This window comes from Silene latifolia, chromosome 8, assembly GCF_048544455.1.
Source record: "Silene latifolia isolate original U9 population chromosome 8, ASM4854445v1, whole genome shotgun sequence".
NCBI classification, from domain to species: domain Eukaryota; kingdom Viridiplantae; phylum Streptophyta; class Magnoliopsida; order Caryophyllales; family Caryophyllaceae; genus Silene; species Silene latifolia.
The window spans coordinates 69,540,338-69,564,647 of NC_133533.1; the positions used below are offsets into that span (position 1 = coordinate 69,540,338).

Below are 24,310 nucleotides of genomic sequence, written 5' to 3' on the forward strand. Positions count from 1 at the left end.
GTGTCTTGCATTTACTATAACAAACTCGTACACTTACTAACCGTAGATCTACAGAAATTAAAGCCAACATCAATGAGTCAAACATTCATTAAATTCATATTTTTATTGTTACAAAAATTAAAATGATAGCTTCAAAATTAAAAACCTTAATAATGCCTCAAATTGAAGTACTTAAGGTTTCCACCACTTTGCTCCGATAATATATTTTGTCCGCTCGTTTAATTTAGTGTACTTCTCCAACCCGACTTTTTACTCCCCTTAATAACACAATCACATATTGAATTTAAACCTTTGATAATATATTATTCCGTATTAAATATATATTATTCTGTATTAAATATTAATCTAAAAATATTTCAAATATGGAAATTATGCTGATTATACGGATATCGAATACTTAATTCGCAAATGACACGTGGCAGAAGCCATCTGCCGATGACACGTGACAGATGGTTTCTGCTTTAATATAATATATAATTATTAAAAATGCATAATTAGAATAGGTTATATATAAGACATGGATTTTTAATTTGTCTTTTTTTGTTTGTTCATTTTCTATTATTAATATTTATGCAAAAAAAATATATACCGACTATAATATATGGTTACTATAAAAGACAAAAAATAGGAGAGTGATTTAGAAAGAGAGTAATTAAATCTAAAATGAACATGGAGGACCCCATATTTGAAAAAAAAAAGTGTTTCAATTTGCTAAAAAGTAGCAACCAATAGAAATTGTCTAAAAAACTTAGCTTTTATTACTGGTAGATTATATTAAAAGTATTTGACATGTTAGACCCGTTGAATGTATGTAAATTGCAATATTTTATGTAAATTTTGACATTTTAACTTAACATAAGTAATTAAAATATGAATAGGAATTGAGTTGAGGAGAAAAGGTAATTAAATAGAATAGAAAACATGGAGTGACCCACATGTATAAACTCAACCGCCAATCATAAACCAAGAAACAACTTGGCTTTTATACTATGTAGATATCAAAAAATTATTGCAGACGGTTTTTTAAGAGACATGTTAAAAGTTCAGCGGTTAGTTCGATTCCGACACGAAGACGTTTGTTGTGAAGGTTCAACTAGTGGGGTTTAATGATAGTGTTAATAAGGGGAGTAGAGGTTCTCGCATGAAAGGTGCGGGGGAGTCTCCGTCAGCTGCCGACCACGATGGTGAGGTGGTGAAGATTTGGTGTCAGAGTCGGTGGTTTAGTTGGTGAATGGAGAAGCGAGATGTCAGTGTTATGTCTATTATTATACTATGTACAAAGTAAAAAAGTTAACAAATTTTTTCTAGGGTTTCTTCTCCTATGGTTTCGGTCTAGGGTAGGTCTTAGTTTCTCCTCCTTTTTTTGAGGCTTTCTCACGTATTTTCACGGAAGATTGGCTTCGTTTTTGCTTTTGTTGTTTGTTTTCTTGCGCAGGGTCAGAGAACAGTTTGATTTTATGGCTTCGACGTCGAGCAAGGGCAAGGGTATCATGATTGACGATGCATGAGAGAGCATGAATGCGGTTATGTGGGATGAGGGCACAAATGAGGAGGCTGAGAAAGGAAAACTGATGTTGGTAGGGCGCATCTGGGCACAAAAATCCATCAATGTTAAGGAGGCAATCGAAACCATGATTAAGTTGTGGAACCCTATAAAACCGATAATAGGCAATGTAGTGGACGCAAAGGAGAAAACTTTCGTGTTCCGATTTGGGACTTTACGTGACAAGGAGAAGGTGCTTGACAATCAACCGTGGCATTTCGACAAATTTTTATAGTGCTTCAATGAACCCAATCCATCGGGTAAGATTACTGATATCCCTCTTCATCATATTCTTCTGTGGGCAAGAGTTTATGACTTGCCTATATTAGGTCGGTCAAATGAGACGAATGCTAAGAAAATTGGGTCGGCTCTTGGGACATACATTGGGATAGAATTGGGACCTAATCCGGAGATGGATAGGGCGATAAGAATTCGCATTTTACATGATGTTCGTCACTCGCTGAAGGCCACAATCCCGATTGCTATGTCGAAGGGTAGGGTTGTTTTGTTTGATGTCAAGTATGAAAGGTTGCCAACCTTTTGTTACGGCTGTGGTCAACTCGGGCATGGGGAAAGGACTGTGAATACGGTCCGTATGATGAGAAAGAGCTTCAATTTGGAGAGTGGCTTCGAGCGTCACCATGGAAAATCATAAAAACAGTTAAAGAAGGGGTGGGGAAGGCTGCAAGGTCGCTTCAAGCGGACTTTGAGAACCAGGGAAAACGAGATGAGGAAGACGCAGTGGCTAATATTATTGCAAAACTTCAAAATATTGCGGTGGGATTGCGGAATAAGAAGGGTGCTGAACAGTTGAAGGGAGCAGGGGGAGTGGGACAAGACATGGGTTTATGCGTTGAAGAGGTGGATTGTAATAAGCAGGGAGAGATGGTGGTGGTAAGGGAGAATGAGGTGGCCACAAAAAAGGGGGAAGCAGGATTGACGGGGGAGGAGACAGTGTGGGAGGGGGGAGTGGCAGGGGCAGGGATGATGAAAAAGGGAGGTGATGATGCGTTGTGGGTGGCAAGGGAGGAAAGTATGGAGGTGGAGGAGGGGGGAGCTGGTGAATGCGGGGAAGGGAGAGGGGGTGTGAGAGATAGACAGGAGACCAGGAGTAAGAAGTGGGTGCGTGTTCCAAGGGAGAAGAGTTGTGGGGAGCAGAAAGAGACGGTGGGGGAGCTAACAAGCAAAAGAGGGAGGGAGGAGATAACGGGTACGGTGTTGGGGGGAAAGAAGTTTAAGGTTACAACAGACGGGGGCGTCATTCTACCCGAGGCGGAGGTTGAGGGTTCTCAACCCCGCCGGGCCCAATGAATATCTTAAGCTTTAACTGCCGAGGTTTGGGCCACCCCAATGCAGTTGGTGGCCTTCGTCATTTAATACGAAGGGAGGCCCCGACCATGATGTTTCTTAGCGAGACGAAACTAAGTGGTCGTGAATTACGGACCGTCCGAGCGAAGTTTGAGGGCTTTGAGGGGTTGGAGGTTGATAGCGTGGGTCGGTCTGGAGGGCTCGCTTTTTGGTGGAAGAAAAAGGTTAACTGTGAGTTTGTGTCGGCTTCAGTTCATCACATGGATTTTATTATACATGAGAAAACTGGAGATTGGAGAGTGACGGGTTTCTACGGGTGGCCGGTTGTAGCGGATAGACATCTTTCGTGGAAACTTTTGCGAATTCTTAGCAGCCAATCTTCTTTGCCATGGATGCGCATTGGTGACTACAACGAGATTCTTTTCGCGGATGAGATGAAGGGTGGACAGAGGGAGCAGTGGCAGATGAATAATTTTCGCGAAGTTGTTGATGATTGTGGCTTGGCTGATATTCCTTTTGAAGGGTATAAAGTCACATGTGATAATGGGCAGGCTGGGGAGGATAATAGACAGAGTAGAATTGACCAGGCTATGGGTACTCTGGAGCGGAGAGAGAGGTTCCCTTATGCGAGGTTTATACATCTTGGTCGTGACTGGTCTGATCATTCCCCTCTTAAACTTGTCTTGGATAGAAGGGATCACACGGGTGGGGGCAAAAGACGGTTCAGCTTTGAACAGGTGTGGGTAGGGGAGGACGGGAGTGAGGATGCGGTGAGGAGAGGATTTGAGCGTGGGGGTGACATTGTGACGGCGTTAGAGGAGAGTGCATCTCAGCTTCAGGCGTGGAAAAGAGTGAATATTGGGAAAATTGTCAAGGCCATTGCTACTAAAAGGAGACAGATTGAGCGGCTAAATGAGGGGGACCGGACTGTCGAGGAGGTTACGAGGAGGAGGAAATTGGTGAGGGAGGTGGCTGATCTTAGTCGACAAGAGGAGCAGTTTTGGAGGCAGCGATCGAGGGCTCTGTGGCTTAAAGAGGGGGACCGCAACACGAGTTATTTTCATAGGCAAGCTGGATAGCGGAGGGCAAAAAACTATATTAGCAAGCTTGTGGACGATGAGGGTATTATTCGGTCTGGGGATGAGGCTGTGTCTCGGGTTGCTACGTCTTACTTTATGGAGCTGTTTCGTGCCACACCTGAGAGAGATTTTGGTGATGTTTTCAACGGGTTGGAAGGGCGTGTGAGTGAAAGCATGAATGGATTCTTCGGTAGGAGTATAGGGAGGAGGAAGTGGTGGAGGCTTTGAACCAAATGCACCCGCTTAAGGTGCCTGGTCCGGATGGTATGAATGGGCTTTTATATCAGACTTATTGGCATATAGTTGGGCCGCTTGTGTTGCATACGGTGTTGGGAATTTTGAACGGTGCCCCTATGCCGAGTGAGATCAATCATACTCGCCTATTAGTTTATGCAATGTTGTGTATAAATTGGTGTCAAAAGTGCTAGCCAATCGACTTAAGCAATTCTTGTCTGAAATTGTGTCGGAAAATCAGAGTGCCTTCACGCCGGGGAGACTGATAACGGATAATGTTCTTATAGCTTTTGAATTGTTTCACTATATTAAGAACTCGAGGAATGGGGATGGGCATATGGCACTCAAACTCGACATGGCAAAGGCATATGACCGGGTTGAATGAGATTTTCTTGAGGGTGTGCTTCGCATTATGGGTTTCGAGGAGCGGTGGATAAATAGGGTTATGACTTGCGTCTCCACGGTGTCTTCGGCTGTACTGATCAACGGTAATGTGAAGGAGGTTTTCCGTCCTGAGCGAGGTTTCCAGCAAGGTGACCCGTTGTCTCCGTATTTATTCATCCTTTGTGCGGAGGTGCTGTCAAATTTATTGAGAAGAGCGGTCGAGCATAACTCGCTTCATGGGTTAAGGATTGCGAGTCAGGCGCCTACTATTTCCCACTTACTTTTTGCAGACGATAATATCTTTTTCTTAAAGGCAAGTGAGGAGGAGGCGGATATGGTGAGCTCTATTCTTCGGAAATACGAATATACCTTGGGGCAATTAGTTAATTTGAAAAAGACAACGGTCTCATTTAGCCGTGGGGTTCCTCAACCTCGTAGAGTAACGGTTGCAGGACGGTTGGGAGTGGGAATTGTGGAGGAGCAGGAGAAGTATTTAAGGCTGCCCACGGTTGTGGGGCGGTCGAAGAAGCCGATAACTGACATTGTGCGGAAGAAGCTCAATAATAGATTACAAGGGTGGCGTGGGAAAATATTGTCGAGGGCTGGTAGGGAGGTTCTTATAAAGGTCGTTGTCAATTCACTCCCTACCTATGTGATGAGTGTGTTTAAACTTCCCGCTAGTTTTTGTGATGAGCTGAGGTCGATGGTGTCAAGGTTTTGGTGGGGAAATGATGGAGATAAGAGGAAGATCTTGTGGGTCTCGTGGAAGCTAATGTGTCGGCCAAAGTGTACGGGGGGGGGGATGGGGTTTCGGGATTTCACATGTTCCAATCAAGCTCTCTTTGGGAAGCAGGCATGGAGGCTCATTACCATGCCGGAATGTCTATGGGCACAACTTATGCAAGGTAAATACTACAACGGTGCTTCGTTCCTTAATGCGGAGTTGGGACATAACCCAAGTTATGCATGGCGTGGTATTGTGGGAGCACGAGAGGTGGTAATGCAGGGTCTTCGCAGGTACATTGGAGACGGTAAGGGAACATACATTTGGCGAGACGCATGGATTCCTAGAACCCATACAGGTAGGGTGGTGTCACCGTGTTTTGGGGATGGGACTGTCGAGAAGGTGGCGGATTTAATGACGGCTGATGGGCGTGACTGGGATGGGCAGAAATTGGACACCTACTTGTTACCTTTTGAAAGAGATCGAGTGCGCAATATACGGCTGGGTCGCGAAAGGAGGGAGGACTCATGGTTCTGGATTTGGGAAAGGGATGGTGAGTATACCGTCAAATCGGCCTATCGCCTTATTACGGGGAATTAGCAGATTGAGTCTGAGCCATCGAGTTGGGAGCAGAGTAAGTGGCTGTGGAACAATTTGTGGAAGGTGGACGTGTGGCCTCGAATCAAACTGTTCTTCTGGCAGCTGTGCAATGAGGCGTTAGCGACAAAGGTAAATTTATCTCATCGTGTCAGTAGTGTCGATGTCTTGTGTCCTTTGTGTCAGAGTCGTGTCGAGTCAAGTGTCCATTTGTATCGGGACTGTTGGGTTTCTATGGGTGTGTGGGAGGAGCTGCAATTAGTTAAGGAGGAGGTGGCCAATATGATGGGAATTAGGGTTGAGGGATGTTGGAGAGTTATGGACAAGAGGGAGTATGGGCTTATGATGGTAGCTTGCTGGGCGATTTGGGAGGCACGAAACATGGTAGTGTTTGAAGGGGGAAGGGCGGAAGTCAGTGATATTTTGCGTCGTGTTTGGAGAGTTATGGAAGAGGTAGAGGGAGCGAGAATGGATGGGGATAAGGGTTGTTGTGGAAGGAGTGCGGGTGTGAGTTCTGTTGTTGGAAAAGACGTAGGTGGGAGGGATTGGCAAGCACCGGAAGTGGGATGGGTAAAAGTTAACGTGGATGCCGGAGTGAAGGAAGGAATAGGGGTTGGGGTTGGTGCGGTGTGTAGGGATGATACGGGGAAGGTGTTATGGAGCTTGGCGCATAGTAGGAGCGAGGTGTGGGAGCCTCATGTGGCGGAAGCTGTGGTGATTCTCGATGGTCTCGATGAAGCGGCAAAGGCAGGACACACATCGGTGGTGGTGGAGAGTGATTGCTCTCAGGTTATCGATGCTCTCAGACGGAAGAAGACGGGACAAGGCATCTTTTCTTTTGTTTTAGTTGATATTTTAAATATTTGTAATTCGTTCAGTTCTATTATGTGGTCGTTTACGAGTAGGGCTAACAATGTGATAGCTCACGAGCTTGCACATGTGTTACCAGCTGGCACGGGTAAAGTTGTTTGGTACGAGAAGTTACCCGAGTCTGTCGAACGCTTACTCGCTTTGAATCAATGATTATATCTACCCCGTTGGGTTTCAAAAAAAAAAAAAGTAAAAAAGTTGAGTTTATTATAGAATAAATCTTAGTTGGGATTATTTTGAGGAGGACAATAGTTTGGATTATTACCGTCAAATAACCCTTTATACTCCATTCGTTCCGGTCAATTGTTGTCCATTGATTTTGGCACAAAGACCAAGGAAAGAGGAGAGGGTCAATTACTAAATGACAAGTGGATCAAATGGTGTGTGAATGTTCAAATTGCTCATCAAGTTCATTCTTAAAATAGAAAGGACAACAATTGACTAAGACACTCCAATATGGAAAAGGCCAACAAATGACCGGGATAGAGGGAGTATTAAATAACCCTTGAAACAAATAGACATCAGAACTCAGAAGGTAAAACTCAGTAAGACCATCCGCATCCATCATCATATATTTTTCATCACTTTACTCTTTTTTATCATTTATCTATCCTAATAACCTATCCACCTCAACTTTTCTCCCATCACCAAATTTTACTCATTCTCTCCCACATCAATTAACCATCAAATTTTCCATTTTCTTACTTTATCTTACCCCAAAAAAAAAAATAACACAAAAAACTAACATAAATCTCATCCTACCCCACACATTCTTTGGTTTTCTTGCTATTAATTAAATAGCGGGCTCCACATAATGCATCAACTTATTCTTCGCTTTTACGATGGCCATCACCTTCATTTCATAAAATGATGGCTGATGTGGAAAATGAAACCATCAAGTTTCATCTTTTGCATCACTTTTTCCAAAGTGATGGACCGATGCAGATGGTCTAACATGCTCACGCTCATGAATCGTAGGGTAGGGAAGGTTTCATAAAGCATGTACTATGAGGGCAAACAAACACAAACATGTTCACTGCATAAATCATGTAATCTATAATCAACAGTAATTAAAACTCGACTTTGAAGAAATAAGCTTGTCTCACGTCAAATTCACATATACCGGGATATAGTGATATACAATAGTATTACTCGTAGTATTTATATATATCACATTACACATTTTCTCACTTTTTTACTTCCACAAAGAACTATACAAAGAGTAATGCAAACATGTTTTGAACCTACGTCTTCTTGTAATCAATTTTTCATGTTCTTGGCTCCACCACCTCCGTGTAGCTTAACAGGTTTGCTCTTGACAACCTGAAGCACTCCAGGATGTTCTGCGGAAAAATGGGAGAGAAATCATGTCAACTATTCTTGTATATAAATACAATCCAATTAATCACGGATTTGCCAGAAACAAAAAAGTCGAATAACCAAAACTAAAACCAGTGAGAATCTCATGCACAACACCCCATATGTCGGAGTTATGGACTTATGGCTGCTCGGCTAAAATGGAGATATAAGAAGTTTAAAACAGCAAAAACAAAATCTGGTCCAATGCATGAATGAAAAAAATACAAGCAACCCCATCAATAAAGACATGAAGTATACATTCAAGGAATTTGAGAGATTAAAAATGCTTCTGGAAGATGATTATATAAATGAAGATGATCAGAACAGAACAGGTTGTTAAAACTACTTAAAATGTAAATGTTCAAAAAAAGGACACATATTGTAGAAATTGCAAGCGTACAAAGATTATCTTTTCTCATTGAAAGTTGGGCTCTGCGTTCCCATTTCCAATAGAGCTAAAGACTCGCTGTCCTTAGATTCTTGGATATGATGGAATAAAGAAAATGGCCCACTAAAATGGTTGTGCTTCTTTCTATTGTGAAGTATCAGTCATTCAATGCAATTCACAACGCAATTTACGGGAGCCAATGAAGGCTTTGAGACATTGGAGTAATGTTGATATTGGAAATTGGTCACTGCATTTAAAACTTATATTTCCATGCAAAGCATAGTAGGACAGAAATATTCTTTCAGGCCACATTTTGCCTACTAGAGATATCGATAACAATATCAAAGAATATTAGTCAGTTTTCATACTTTCAAGCTGTGATACTTGCTCAGGAGTCAACTTGGCCGAGAACCCAGTGGCTGCATTCTTGTAGACATAAATCAAGGAATTCTTTGCAGCCTCCTCACTGCAGAAAGGGATGTAGTCAGAATTTTAATTTGTTGTATGGTTGATAAGTTGAGTCGTTAATAACAAGTACAAAAAGAACGAACCAGTTATAACATTATGTCAGCCAATAAGTGAAGAAAACATGAGCTGCAGAGTCATACACATGTGAGACACAAGCGTTGCATGGTTCAGATTTAGCCTGGGTAACGGGCGTGAGTTCGTAGAACAATATACTAGGTTCACATATACAGAAATCAGACAATCTAGTTCAGAAATGAACTTGTTCTACTATGACAATTTGGTTTGAGGATTAGCCAGCCAACCAAATCCTCAACATTTCAAATTAGAACTTGGGCTGAAAACGCAAAAGAAAAGAAGCCACACAGAACTAGATACTAAATGGCTCACTGGGTGAGCCTTGCATTAATGTTTGAAACTTCCTGCTTTTACATTACAGATTTACAGGATTATTCAGCAAAACTGGAACTTATATTGCTTGCTAACAACTTCTAACCGCCTCATGACAGAGGAAAACAGATAGGACAGATACACATTTTTAAAAATATTTTAACTATTTTCTCCTTTTGCAAGAACTTAGCAACTTTAATTCATCCATATTAGGGAAAAAGAGATTATAATCCTACAAAGAAAAGACTACTTAGTATTTACTACGAGGGATTAAGCATTGAAGATGCCGATAATATCCTCCTCTATACATTTTCCTATCCAAGCCCCACTATCCTAATTCTAACTAGGAGTTTGGTTTTGATACACTCCAGTTGCTTTCGTTCTCTATGCCTAAAACATGTAAGCATCCTGCATTCCGCCTGATCCAAATCAGTTAGCAGAGATGTAAAATTTCAGGAATCTTCTTTCCTTACAAGACAGATACTTCTACATCTGTTCCCTCTTCTCATTCCATTACATCGCCTGCTAAAGTTTCTCCTGTTGATGAGAATGATACTTCTATTCCTCCTCAGTTGTCTCCCTCACCTGATCCTCATCAAGACACTGATAATTCAGAGTCTGATCATAATCCTTCTACTTACTCCCATATTGATAATATTACACAAGAAAATACTACATCACATATACCAAATACAAATAACAAACTACCAGCTGTTATATTCCGATAGTTAGACAGTAGAATTTAATTTATGCAGCACCATGCCCAATGATGCTTTCAATTTGACGTCTCAATTTCATATTTAGAACATAGCCTCTAAATATTAAATTGAGGTCTCTGATTGCAAGAAACTCATATTACATATAACAATAGGAGTTAATTCGTTACTCACACAGTCACACTTGACGCATCAATTTTCAAAATTCCCACCTTTTCTAAATACTTCTAATCTAAAACTCCCGCCAAAATCCCTTTTCTGGACAAAATTACCACTTTTTCAGCAATATAACTATATAAGCCATGAATGATCTTTCCACTATATCAAACATATGATTCATATCCTAGAAATAAAGTCTTTTATCTCGATGAAAATCGACTTGAAAATGTTTAGAGAAGGCCAGAGTTCTGGAAATGAAGCTGGCACATTTCTGAATCATAATAATCCCCAAATTTCCTTCAAAACAAGAACCTTAAGATATAAACGATCCAAATCACAACCCCAGTTCAATAATCCATCTAAAAATAAAAGAAAAACAGAAATAGAAACCCAAATGAAAATAATCAACAACAAACAAGTACCCAAAACAAATAACACCAAAATTAAAACAAAATAGAAGAAAGAAGGAAAGAAAAAAGACCAGCCAAGAAGAGAAGATAAGGTAGAAAGATGGAAGGAATTGGGGTCAGCGCCACCTGCTGGTTCCTCCGTGTACACGATGTAAACAGCAGTAGATGATGTTGATGATGATGATGAAGATTGTGTGTTTTCCGCCATGATCACAGATATCACGCTAATTGTTGCAATTGAAAAGATTACAAGTGATATGATTATCAGTTTTGAACATGGACTTCTCTTCATTTGTGTTTCTAATATGGCTTCTTCAAGGTTTTGTAGATTCAGTCGTCAGTCCTCACTCGTCCGTCACTGCTTTTGGAAATTCTCTCGTGTACCCCCGAACTTTTCCGTTTCCTATGGTGTACCCTCGTTTTTTGCAAAAAATAACTTTGACCGACAATAATTCTCTGTTACGAGTTCAGAAAACGGTAATTTTTTTTTCAAACCAATTATCTCGTCCAGGCCTTCAATTTGAAAAAAAAATTCACCGCTTTTTGAACTCGTAGCCAGTAGTTAGGGTTGGTCAAACATTTTTTAACGAATAAACTTTGACCGACCGTAATTCCCGACTACAAGTTGAGACGTCGGTGAATTTTTTTTCAAACGAAAGACCTCTTAAAGACAGTCAGTTTGAAAAAAAAGTTTATCGTATTCTGAACTTGTAGCCAAGTGTTATTGACAGTCAAAGTTTTTTTGCATGAAAAGAAGGGTATATCATAGAAAATGAAAAAGCTGAGGGGTACACGAGAGAATACTAAACATAATTAACTCATTTTTTAAATTAAAAACTGATGCTCATAAAAAAATGTGCTTCCATGACTTAGTTGTATCACTTGTATGTGGCAAATGGGTTAGCCGGGTCAACTTAAATCGATTATTTCAAACGTCAAGTTGTCAGATAATTTTAATGATTAACGATTATTTTTGGTCTAGTGATTTTGGACAGCGGGTTAAAGTTATGAGATAAATTTCTCAAATTCTCATTATAGATGGGAGATATCCGTTTATAGTTATAGACGGACCAAATATCCACCAACTTTAACTATAAGCCAAGTAACAAGTTGCATGGTAGGCCCAAAAATATTATCACTTTAAATTTAGACGGATATACTAGTGAAACTAACTGTTAATTTTATGCCATAAACTACATCAAACCGACTACATAGATGGATCTCAATATCTTAAATCTAACACGTTAATTTCATATCGGATTCCTGTCATTTTCTGGGATTGATCAATTATTGTCATTTGCCACCTCAAAAATTCCGAGTGTTATCCCAAAATATTAAGCAGGTGAAAAGAAGGGAGTGATAATCTACGTGAGCACAACTAATGATTCCAGATTTCACACAAAGCAGTGAAAGCACACAGTATTAATTTTGTTAATTAAATACTCACCTTCATTGATAACCATCGTTTTCTTCACAAAAATACCAGGACTCCTTCATACTATACCCTTCACATTTTGCAGATGGAATTTGATGTCTCTATCCAAATAAAATCAATGATTTTAGGTCAACTTTAGGGTTTCTCTTTTTGGGTTGTAAATTTTTTTGCTAGGTACATGGGAGCTCACTAACTAATGTCTTATACTGCTGATTTCAAGACTTAGCTTTCTGGGTATTCTGATTACAAACCCCCAAATTTTAGACAAGATCTGGGTGTTGTTTTGATTGAATGAGATCTGATATGGGTAATGGAATTTGGAGTATAATTTTGTTGTTTTGTTCATGTTTGATCATGATGGTTAGTTCATCCTTTGCTCTTGTTGACTTGGAGGGTGGTGATTTTCAATACACTTTTGATGATGTTGAAGCTAACTTTGGTGAGTCCTAATACTTGTTCTTTCGAATTGAAATACTCCGTATTAGTAGTTCCTCCGTCCCAATCATTTGTTTATCTTTTATATTATTCGTGATGGGTATGTTAATCAAATGTGACAAATGGGGTATGTTTTAATGGCCACACTTCAACTCCATTGAATGACTTATGCAATTGTACCATTAATAATCTGCCAATGAATCCCAACTATCCAAGTATGAATTGATTTTGATTTGTTGTCATGTTAGTGTAATGCAAGTGAAAATCTTCGGAATTTAATAGTTGTATGGTTGTACCTTGCAATTTGCGGGAACCCTTGAGGTGCTGGGCATGTTTGTTTGATGTAGTCTATTGTTCCAAAAGTCTATAGCCGTATGCCTGTAGTCCTGTACAAGGGTTGGTTTGAGCTTCATTTTAAAGTTATGTTATCTGGGTCGTCTATTCTTATTCCAACTCTCGGAGTTCAAATGTAACGCTCGAGTAGCTCGCTCACCTCCTCTTTGTCTGCTATATGTTAAAGTGGTGGATATCTGGTTGATAATCTTTTTAAAGGGCATAACTTGATTGCTGTAAGTACAATTTAGACTTGATTATGAAGGTATGTTTTATTGGTAAAGATTGAGGTCGGGTTTTATCGAGTGAGATATGATACAGTCATACAGGTAGAGAAGTGGGGACAATCACTTTTGATGGGAGAATCATTCAAGGATCTGTGTTTTTTCTATATTTAGGGTCTATAATTTGAAAAGATATATAATTAGTTGGGGATGTGAGTCACAGGATTAAAGCAGGGTGGTTGAAGTGGAAGAGTAACACATGGTTTTTATGTGACCCCCACATACCTCGTAGACTAGAGGGTAAATTCTACCGCATGACACTTAGACCTGCACTGTCATATGGCTTTGAATGTTGGGTTGTTAACACTATCACGTTCAAAAGATGAATGTGGCTGAAGTGTGTATGCTACGATGGATGTGTGGCCATAGAAGGAACGACCGACTTAGAAATGAGGTGGTTAGGGAGAAGGTGAGAGTTACCCTGATGGAGGATAAGATGATGAAGACAGATTAAGATGGTTTTGGCATGTGAGACGATGGTTGATTAATGTCCCAGTAAGGAGGTTCGAAAGTTGTGGGGTATAGGAAAACCTAAGAAAACTTGAATAAAGATGATTAAGAATGATATGATCTTTGGAATATGGGATTGAAGAAGATATGGTGATAGAGAGAAAACTATGGAGAGAAATGATACGGGTGAACGATGGAGTTTGATTCTTACATGTTTTAAGTATTATATGTACTTTTAATTTTACTCTTTCATTTTTTATTTTGTACTTTTATTTTATATAATTTGATTTTCTTAATTATTTTTTTGCCATTATTATCATTATTTTTTGCTATATACTATTTGTTCCTATTGGATGTCCTGGACGTTTTCAAATGATAATTCATGTCAGCTGACTCAAAATCATTTTGGGACTAACGCTCTGATGTTTTGTTGTAGATATGAGTCATATAACATGGGTAATAGAACTCACAGTATAATTTTGCTGTTTAGTTTATATTTGATTATGGTGTCGGCTCCTGTGCTTTTGTGGATTTTGAGGGTGGCAATTTTCATTACACTTTTGAAGATATTGAAGCTAACTTTGGCAGGTTCTTATATCTTGTGTTTTGGTTGAACATTTCAGCACCACCAGTGAAAACTGGCGGTATATGCGGGAAACTGTACATAGCTGAGCCTCTTGATGCATGTTCTCCATTGACAAATATAGTTGATCATGGTGGTAATTATAGTGCTCCATTTGCGTTAATAATAAGAGGTGGTTGTGGCTTTGAGGACAAAGTTAGAAAAGCACAGAAGGCCGGGTTTGAAGCTGCAATTATCTATGACAATGAGGATGATGGTATATTAATTGCGAGTAATGCTCTATCCTTGTGTAGATGAACTCTTTTTTCCCCCCTTTTATTATATTGGAAATCTTACTCCATACATCCAATCCCCTCTTACCCCGAAATTTGTGGGAGCCATTGATTCGCTGGGGTAATGTTATTATATTGCAAACCTTACCTCCTTACCCCGCATTAGGGTGTGAGGCTTTGACGTATTGGTCTAATGTTCTTGTCTTCCCCCTCCCCACCTCCACCTCGTGGGAGGCATTTAAAAAAAAAAAAAGAGTTTAGGATAATAATAATAATAATAATTCTTTGATCATGTTCACAGCTTCAATAATCAATATGTCAAGATCTTTTACCTTGGAGTCTGAAATTACACATGTGAGTATGTGACAATTAGTACATCCTGTTGTGTGCTATGTTACTAAGACCGGCTGTTGGATGTGGAGTGCATGTTGGAGTGTCGGATACGACTTCTTTGTAAGATATTCAATTTTCGACCGAACATGAAGTGTTAAAAGTGTAGTATCAGAATGGATGAGTGGCTCGGCGACACGTTTGGAATGTCGAAGTAACATGGCATCTATATGCTAAATTTAAGAAACTTGCCAATTATACAAAATTAGTTGCGTTCTCAGTTGGATGAATTGGAAAAATAACTAATGATAGTCTCCCTTCTATGTCGTACTATTAGGTTGGATCAGATAGGCAAGAATCTTCAGCAAATTGACATGTCTTCCACATGTACTTGTGTTCACCTTCCTGTGTGTTATTTCAGAGATCATTACCTAGTACTTGTCAGAGAAAGATCAAATTACTTGAATTTTAAAATTAGATTGTTATTGTAGATGACTTTACTGCTAGCAATATGAAAATAAGCAGATACTATCTTTCCAGGGTTACAATGCTATCTTGACTTATGTTTGAGTGTTTGACCAGTTGTGTAACCATTGTGTTCTTGATTTTAATTGTTACTCCATTCACATGGATTCACTGTATTTCCATATATCACAAGCTTCGAAATATGGGCAAGTGTGAAGGGTATATATTTCAAATAGATTTGGAGTGAAAGTAAAAGCAAGTGGATTGACTACGCCACAGGCTTTTGAGATGATAGCTATGATCTTTCTGCAACCAAATTTTTTTCAGAATCGGAATTGTAGTGAACTTGTTTGAATGGTCAAAAGAGGAATAGTTCTGGAGTGGTGAATGCGAGTAAATGGAGGGGGAACTTTATGTCTTGTCTGCATTTATGATTTAATTGCTGTTTTACTTTATAACGCCAGTTTTTTTTTTTGTTACAGTGGCAGGAAATTCTGCTGGAATAAGGATCCATGCCATATTTGTTTCCAAAGCAACTGGAGAAACCCTAAAGACCTATGCTGGCCTTGATTACGAATTGTGGATAATACCAAATGAAAGTTCTGCATGGTCGATAATGGTAATTTCATTCATATCTCTACTGGCGATGTCTGCAGCGCTGGCCGTTTATTTCTTTGTTAAGCGGTTGCGCGTAAGACGTGAGAGGCCTGAAGCCCGTATTCGAGAATTTCATGGAATGAGTGATCGTTTGGTTAAAGCTATGCCAAGTTTAATATTCACAACAGTAACAGAGGACTATTGTACATCATCAACATGTGCCATATGCCTTGAGGATTACGTTGTTGGGGACAGGCTTAGGGTTCTGCCGTGCCGTCACAGTAAGTTACATTTCAGATCTACTCTTGTTCTATTTGCCTTTTTATTTTATTTCTCGTGTCTCCGGCATTTGTGGAAAGTTGGCAGCGAGGATGTCTCGTGTTACAGTCTAATGCCAATAACTTGCGGTGAAACTGTCACATTTGAAACTAAAATGGTTATTTACACTTGTCAATATTGTCACTGGTGATTTAAAATGGGCCCCCAAGTACAACTGATCATTTTCGATGATAAATGGTTACTAATAGGACATCGGCGCAAAGGGTCATTGGTGATGATAAAAGAGTTACTGTTAATGCATACAAGGTCAATATAATTTCCAAGTGAAGTGGTTTCTAAAAATAATTTTATCATGTCTCCTAAGAATTTGTTATTTCTAAACATGCTTTATATCGCAATCGACTGCCAATCGTCATGACGTCATGTCGGAGCATTGCACTCTAGTGATGTTATTATATTGTACAGTTGTAGTACTGAGTATCTGTTTTCACAAAATTTCTCATTAAAATCACCCTTTTTGCATAGTGTCCTATATCTAACCCAATAATATTAAATTTGGTTCTGATGGCAATCTCCCCTTTTGTTTTTCACTTTTTCTTTTCTATTTTTTCGCATTTTGAGGTGTGCGTTCACCCATGGACGGTTCTAAAGGATGATTCATGTCAACCGACCCCAAATCATTTTGGGATTAAGGCTCTGATGTTGTTGTGATGGCAATCTCATAGCTGACAATTATGTCTACTGCATTTTCTAATTTCTTGTTCTACTTTTGACGACTTGAATTCTTGCAGAATTTCATGCACAATGTGTGGACTTTTGGCTTTGTACATGGAGAACATTTTGTCCCGTCTGCAAGCGTGATGCAAAATCTAGCAATGATGAACCTCCAGCTTCTGAATCCACACCATTACTATCATCCAACCCATCATCTATTGCTTCTTCTCCATCGTCTTCATTTAGATCTCGTTCCTCAGCCATTCGAATAAACTCACCAAGTCCACGAACCCATGCAACTCCCCTTAATCACTCTATCCCAAGTAGTCCCCAAATCCCCCGTCATTCAGACCCATTACATCATCAACATTTCCCCTCAATGAGTGTGAGTCGAAGCTCTATGGATCTTAGGAATTTGTCTTCTCAAAGATTGCTAGCTTCTCAATTTTTCTCTCCTAATTCTCTTTCAAGAAGTCCTCTAGTCCCCGGCCCTTTACGTTCATTTCATCATCAAAATCCCCCTTCGATGAGCGTGAGTAGAAGCTCAACAGATCTTAGGAATATGTCTTCTCAAAGATCACTAGCTTCTCAGCTTATATCTCCTCATTCTATGGGCTACCCGTCTGCATCACCTTTCCAAACTCGATACATGTCACCATATATTCCAAGTCCTAGTGTTGGTTCGCCGGCAAGTTATCTTGGGTCTTCTGTAAGACACCAAAATGCATTACACCATAGTGAATCGGCAACAAGTTTCTCTCCATATGCTTCTGCACAATCACTTCCTGGGTGTGATTGAATAGTAGTATATGATTATAAATGGTGTCTTGACTTCTGTGCAGCTCTGTCACCTCTTCGAAGGCTTTAACATGACTTTTTTTGATAGTTTTAGTGCCAGCTTTCTCTGTATATTGTAGTGCAACTGCTGGAGTGCTCGAGGTAGGGATTTTTTTTTGAGGTAGTCTTCAATTTGATATAACCTTCTCTTTTGGTTTTCTAATGTTAACCTTCGTACAGTTGAGTGCTTTAGTTGCAAAATTATTTGTGAGTACAAGAATTCATGGTTTTGCAACTTCCTTTGGTGAATATAGTAATAAAAAACGAAGAAATACAGGCCCAATTTTTTTTGCTGTCTCGGTTTTTAGAATAGAAATCAGGGAAGAGAAACCTCAGAAGAAAAGGGGTGGTTTCATCTCTCAAGTAAGGGTACTATTGGCGTAAGAACAGCTTTTGAGACGTGTGTAATGTTTTTGAAGTCCAAGTATTTGATCGGTTTTTCCTTTCCTAGTGCTTTATGCAAGGGGAATGGGCCACTGGGGAGCCATCGTCAGGCTTTAATCTTGCCTCTCACTCTTACGAGCTGCAGCCTGCAGCATGGCATCATGACAAAGGGGTTACTGCGACCGCATTATGACAATGCGGGGGGCCTTAATGGCTGAGATCAGTTCAGTTGGCGCCTCAAATTTTAACGGATTTTGCTGAAGATTAGGAGAAACGATTGGGATCAGTTTAGTTTTGGGCCAACTGAACTGATGCTTTCAGCTAAATATACTCATTAAGATTTGTGGATGTGTACAACGGTTTTCAACAAGCATTATAAAGGTCTTTTGTAATGATAGGTAGCGTACCACAAAATGACCTTACACGAGACTAACTACCCTTTACGAGACGAGTTTCTGGACCAAATCCACCAAATCCTTCTCCGTTTTGTTTAGAGTTAATCATATCTTATATAGAGACAAAGTTTATGGAAAATTTTGCCTTCACCGAAGAAAAAAAAAAAAAAAAAAAAAAAAAAAAAGTAATTTATGGAAGTAGAAGACTGTTGTTACATTAATTGTTGCCTCAAGTTCAGCTCACCTTGACCTAATTACCCTTTACAAAACTCCAAAAATCTATGTCTCGAGGAATTAATGTCATGGTTTACAAGACTTTTGGGTCTGGACGGCCCCAATAAATTAACACCAAACCAGAAGAGAATAACTTTGGGTAACATCTCGCTCAGTCAAGTCCGTCAGAGGGTCGACATTTGAGTAACCAGGGAACAGCTTGGTCTACTCAGTACACCTAGTCTTCTTTGTCTCCTGGCCTCTCAACCTCACTACTAACAGGCCTGGAGGGTGGTCTATTAGGACGATCCTCCTCGTTGTTACCGACAAATTGAATCATCATCATAAGGGCAATTGCAAAGACAATTACGATGATCAATTTAAAACCGACCATGGAATTTAGGAACTGCATGAATGATGGCCCACTGATCTTCTTCAACACTGTTCTTCCATCTTTATATCCTTCAAGGAAATGTGTTACTTGGGAACCTTGATCATCTTCACCAATTCTATCAGAATCGATTACCTGGCCACAAACAAATGTGATGCATTAGTATTTGAAACTATGTCAACTAGCTAAGATGAGTGAGCTAGGTAAAGTTACTCAGTGGTGTCATTCATGAACTGCGCTCAAAACACTTCAACATTAAAACTATCCTTATCGCTTTCCTTTTAAAACAACATCAAACTCTGGTTTCACATAGCATGGGTATTCTAAAAAAGGGTGCTCAAGCAAGTGTGCAAGTATTCTATAACCGCTTCAAGGGAAAAAAACTTAATGTAGCCCTGACTTACAGTGAAGTATTCTTCATTCCCATCCCAAACCACCATTTTTGGCAACTCTGAGCTCTTACTGATCCCAAATGTTTCAACAAAATCCGGAAATTGCTGAAGTTCGGCATAAGCAAATAAATAATCACGGTTTGCTGACGCAGCTGCCTTTAATATTTTGACCAGCTGCTTTGACCTCTCCTCTTGTAGATTGTCCACTAATGTGAGGACAATTTTCCGCTCTTCATCTCTTAACAACTTCAGTGTTTCCGAGTTGATTGGCAAACACAAGGGGAATAAATTTTGTTTGACAAATTCTTCCAAAAATTGATCTGCGCATGGAGGAAGGACAAGTAAGCAAACTCATCACTGAGATTCTAGGCTGATTATAGACCGCTTTATCATGATCCTATTAATTACATCATTCGAAAAGACGAACAAGGATGACCTGTCACAAGGCTATCTTGTACGAACTTTTACCCTTCAAAAAGGAAAAAATAAAAATAAAAAAAATGAAGGATGCCATACCATCAAATGGCCCATAAAATATGTTTCTCTCATCATACTTAGGATGCAGTGATACCAAGGCTGGAACTTTATCAAAATCATAGGACTCCATAGTACTATCTGAAAACCCTTTCGCAACAGCAAACCAAGCCCTTTTCTTGTATTTGATTGCAAACTGGGATATCATGGATTCATTCATCCCAAACCCAAGGTACAAGGGAAAAACGGTTCCGGCTTCTTCAACAAAGTTGCTAATATCACCATCCGACTCAAGTGTGGCTACATCTGGAGCAACAAATTTCTTCAAAAATCGGACAAGCTCATTAGCCTTCCTGGGTCCATAGTAATCCGTGGGGACACCGTGCATAAAAACCTTGAGAGTTGGAAAGCCACTGTATATTCAGAATTATGCATTAACATTCACAATGATAACTCATCTAAGACAAGGTAAAAGCCAACAAAACACTCAAATATCATGAAAAAGCGTAAATAACTTCACTGGAAAAGTGTTGATTGACTAAGATTAGCAAAAGGCAAAATTGCATACTCGATCTCATATTTATCACCAACACGCCGGAACTTGTCGGCATCAATCTTTGCGATTACAATAGGTTTCTTCAATTGAGCAAGAACAGGGGCTGCTGCATCCAACTGCGCTTGAAATTTGGATCCATCAGAATTACCAACAACATTAACAACATCTAGAGCAGGAGAAATTATTCTCCCTGTTTTCAATCCACTAAAAGTTACGGAGTAGTATGGATTATGATTCTTGCACTCTTCATTTAATGCCAACAATCCATATTTTCCCCTCAAAAATAGCTTGGTCCTTAGGACACTTGGGGATCATGTTGGATATTTTTCTGGTGGTTATTCTAGCACTAAAAGCATCGATTTTCTCATCATTCCAATCCACACTGAGCTCATATAAATAACATCAATATCTCAACTTTCTACAAATTCTAATTATAGAATCACTCTATAGCCCCAATCTTAAAGCTAGAGCCAAAGTCTAAAGGGCACAAAGCGAAGCATAGCCAGCATAGCAATACAATGATCCGGCCAATAAATCGACAGCGTTTGAGATCATCAAATCTTACTTCTTAGTCATTAACTCCCTGATCGGAATCAAATCTACCTCAATTTCACAATGGCAAAAGTTGATAACACAAATCATCACTAATTCACCACATATACTCTTAATTTCACAATGGTACAAGTTATCCGCATATCATATAAACCCTAAATCGAATTAGAACATATAACAAAAAGATATTTGACCCAAATTTCGCGCGTTAATCAATCGCGAACAATGATTAGAGATGAAAAAGAGAGAAACCTCAGGAGAGAGGCGTTTGCAGTGACCACACCAAGGAGCGTAGAAATCGACGAGGAGATAATCGAAGGTAGAAATGGCGGAATCGAAATTAGAATCGTTCAGCTCGATGACGTTACCATCGACGGCGAACTCGGCGGCGGTAGACGGTGGTAGCGAGAAGATGAGGAGAGAGAAACAGAGTACCGGAAGGAAGCTAAGTGTTGTTCCGGTTAGTATTGATCGTCTTTTCATGGCGGTCTCTCTTTTTCTCCTGTTTTGAGTTTCTTTGTGTTGTTCACTCTTCACTGTTCACCTGTGCGATCGACGGGATAAATGGGTGGATCGGCTTTCGTTCGGGCTAATTTGGGTTGTTCGGTTTTGTAAGAATTGGGGTTGGTCGGGATATTTTCTGGTGGGTAGTTTAAGTGATTTGGGGATAATATCCAGTATGCGATAATAAAAATTTGGGTTATTTGACAAGAATGATCCAAGTTATACGTGGTCTTCTTATATTAATCTCAACTTTGTTTTATTTCAGAATAAACCAAACTATAAACCTTCTCTTCTTATAATACACTCGGTGACCGACTACTCGCTAATCATGTCATCTTTAAAAATTGTAAAAAAAAAAATCTAAAATAAGTATTAACCATAATGAGTTAACAACCCATTATTAACCCATGTTAACAACCCGCCCTATTCTTTACCTTTCTTAGTTTTTTCATCACAGAAAACTCCACCTGTCCCCTATTGCCGACCGCCTCCCTACCGTCGACAAATCCGCCAACCACATCCATTCATAATACAGCCAACACAACATTCTGCTCTTTTCTTAACTAGTAATGGTGAAACCAATCCAACCACCATCACTTATCTTTGCTCATTAAAATCCTCTTACCACCACACAACACAAGTATAAGCATCATCGTAGTGTAGATGGTGATATCGGGTGGGTGGATATTGGTGGTGGTAGTGGAGATGGACTGTAAATGATGAGTTGTTGCCATTACTATTGATTATCCTAATCTATTTGAGCAGTTGTGAATCTGGGTGATTCAAATTTGTAGACTTTTGTGTTAATTTTACTTAACTTTGAAGTGTTTGTCTGTTTGATGCTTTTTAAGTGATGGGTTTGACTCATTAGATGAGGTAGGATGAAAATTGATCAGTTTTTTTTGGGTTGTGGAGTTAGAAAATGGGTGGCTAGAGTATGATTATAACTTGTGTAAGAAATGGGTCGTTGGAGGGGTGTTGGAAAGGTTGTGTGTGGTGAGCCGCCGGAGGGGGTGGTAGACTGATCTTGGGGTGGTGGTAGACTGATGGTGGACTGGTGGGTGGGTGAGTGTAACACCGCCTTCTTACCCGGCCAAGGTAATTGGAACTGTTACTGTCTCGGTTTTCCGATGCAGTGAAATCGGAGTTACAATTAAGAAACTCTTTAAATAAATGACAAGTTTAGTGATTACAAACCATAAACTAATAAACGAAGGGAAGTACAACTCATGACAAGTATACTCTTTTAGCCAACTATACCTCAGATGTCATCAAGACTCGTCTCGTCTCCCCTGCGCTATCAAAGATAACCTGTACATAACCTGCTCCTCATATGATCCGAAATATCATATGGATCGACACAGGCCACCCCGAAAATAGGTGACAATTACACAGACACACAACACGTCAGTTTCAATACTTCAATATGAGACACAACATAGTAAATGAATATGCAACATGCTAAATATGTAAATGAGAAACAATTACCATGTTGGTACCGGGACACGCCCAGACATACCCATAATCACCGCTGCCATGGACACGCCCACGACACCACATCTCACCATAAGGTATCGGGACACGCCCAGACGTACCGGGTCCGGAAGCCAACCGGATCCTCTGCCAGACGCCGTGTCTAACTCACACGAGTCCCTCCTAACTCAAGACATTAATGTGCACACCCCTCTTCGAGTGCGAAGCTCCAAGAGGTGACCCAAGGGTAAGATGGTTTCCCAACCGTCTTACGTCTCCTCAACAACCAAGTAACAACACCAACGATCTCCAACACAACACAACAATAACCACACATGGAAAGTGTAATAAAACACCAATTATATGACTCATCATGAACTCAATCCCAACATATGAAGGATAGAATTTCCTCAAATACAACATGATACCCAAATCGACTCATACATGAAATGATGATGAAAGACACACAAATATGCACACACAAAATATTGAAACCGAGTAGGATAACCTACCTTTTAGCATTCTTCATAAGTTACTCGAATCTCATATGGTTCCGTCTCGCAAAACCGTCTTATTCCTAAACAAATCATATAATACCATCACCAATACATCCTACACTAATACACAATACAAACCCCTTATTATTACCCACTAATTACCCATATTACACATACTAATTACTAATTAATTAACCCAAGTGAAAACCCCCAAAAATTAGGGTTAAGACTTAAACAAGGATGAGTGGAAATTGACTTACAAGTGTGGATGATAACACTACAAAATAAACACGGGAACCTGACGGAAATAATCCGTCAATAACGCGCTTTTTTCGTCAGAAACACGGGTTCCTGACGGTTTTTCCGTCAGGAATTGACGTCACTACGATTCATCACGAAAAACGGGTTCCTGACGGTTTTTCCGTCAGGATTTTCCATCTGACGGATTACTGACGGCTTTTCCGTCAAAGGCCTAATATAGGATGGTCCAGAAAGTCAACAGAGTGTTGACTTTCCTGATGGAAAAACCGTCAGGAAATTGGCATTCCTGACGGAAAATCCGTCCGGAAAGTCAACATTCTGTTGACTTACTGGCGGAATATCCGTCAGTAGTTTTGACAATGCAGCTTACTGCCCAGCGACAATGCCGATTTTGCATTGTTTTACACCAAACGAATACAACGAAACCTGCAAAAAATCATATACAACCGTCAACCGCTAAACGGGAATCCATTTTCATGTCGACCGCAGGAGCGGGAATCAAGAGTAGACAACGAAATTATTTATAGAAAACCGAACACGATTGGAAGAACAAAGTTGTTACATAGAAAATTTGGTCA

At 39.8% G+C, this 24,310-nt stretch overlaps 5 protein-coding genes across 5 annotated transcripts; 3 read left to right on the forward strand and 2 right to left on the reverse strand.

Moving 5' to 3' along the window:
• The first annotated feature begins 2,940 nt into the window (after positions 1–2,940).
• LOC141595323 (uncharacterized) lies at positions 2,941–3,930 on the forward strand. Its single transcript, XM_074415286.1, has one exon. The coding sequence runs from the start codon at positions 2,941–2,943 to the stop codon at positions 3,928–3,930; it is 990 nt and encodes a 329-aa protein (XP_074271387.1).
• A 2,173-nt stretch (positions 3,931–6,103) lies between these two features.
• LOC141595324 (uncharacterized) lies at positions 6,104–6,892 on the forward strand. The gene has a single exon (XM_074415287.1). The coding sequence runs from the start codon at positions 6,104–6,106 to the stop codon at positions 6,890–6,892; it is 789 nt and encodes a 262-aa protein (XP_074271388.1).
• Positions 6,893–7,789: 897 nt separating this feature from the next.
• Positions 7,790–10,992, reverse strand: LOC141596937 (subtilisin-like protease SBT5.6). Its single transcript, XM_074417220.1, has 3 exons — positions 10,698–10,992; positions 8,855–8,952; positions 7,790–8,082 (listed from the first exon to the last, which is right to left on the reverse strand). The coding sequence occupies exons 1-3, from the start codon at positions 10,916–10,918 to the stop codon at positions 8,000–8,002; spliced, it is 402 nt and encodes a 133-aa protein (XP_074273321.1). The 5' UTR covers positions 10,919–10,992; the 3' UTR covers positions 7,790–7,999.
• Positions 10,993–11,942: 950 nt separating this feature from the next.
• Positions 11,943–17,819, forward strand: LOC141596935 (receptor homology region, transmembrane domain- and RING domain-containing protein 2-like). Its single transcript, XM_074417218.1, has 4 exons — positions 11,943–12,500; positions 14,187–14,417; positions 15,696–16,091; positions 16,881–17,819. Exons 1-4 carry the CDS (start codon positions 12,353–12,355, stop codon positions 17,600–17,602), a joined length of 1,497 nt encoding a protein of 498 aa, XP_074273319.1. The 5' UTR covers positions 11,943–12,352; the 3' UTR covers positions 17,603–17,819.
• Positions 17,820–18,608: 789 nt separating this feature from the next.
• LOC141596936 (protein disulfide isomerase-like 5-2) lies at positions 18,609–21,564 on the reverse strand. The gene is made up of 5 exons (XM_074417219.1): positions 21,250–21,564; positions 20,458–20,561; positions 19,932–20,302; positions 19,428–19,735; positions 18,609–19,158 (listed from the first exon to the last, which is right to left on the reverse strand). Exons 1-5 carry the CDS (start codon positions 21,478–21,480, stop codon positions 18,871–18,873), a joined length of 1,302 nt encoding a protein of 433 aa, XP_074273320.1. The 5' UTR covers positions 21,481–21,564; the 3' UTR covers positions 18,609–18,870.
• Between the last annotated feature and the right edge of the window lie 2,746 nt (positions 21,565–24,310).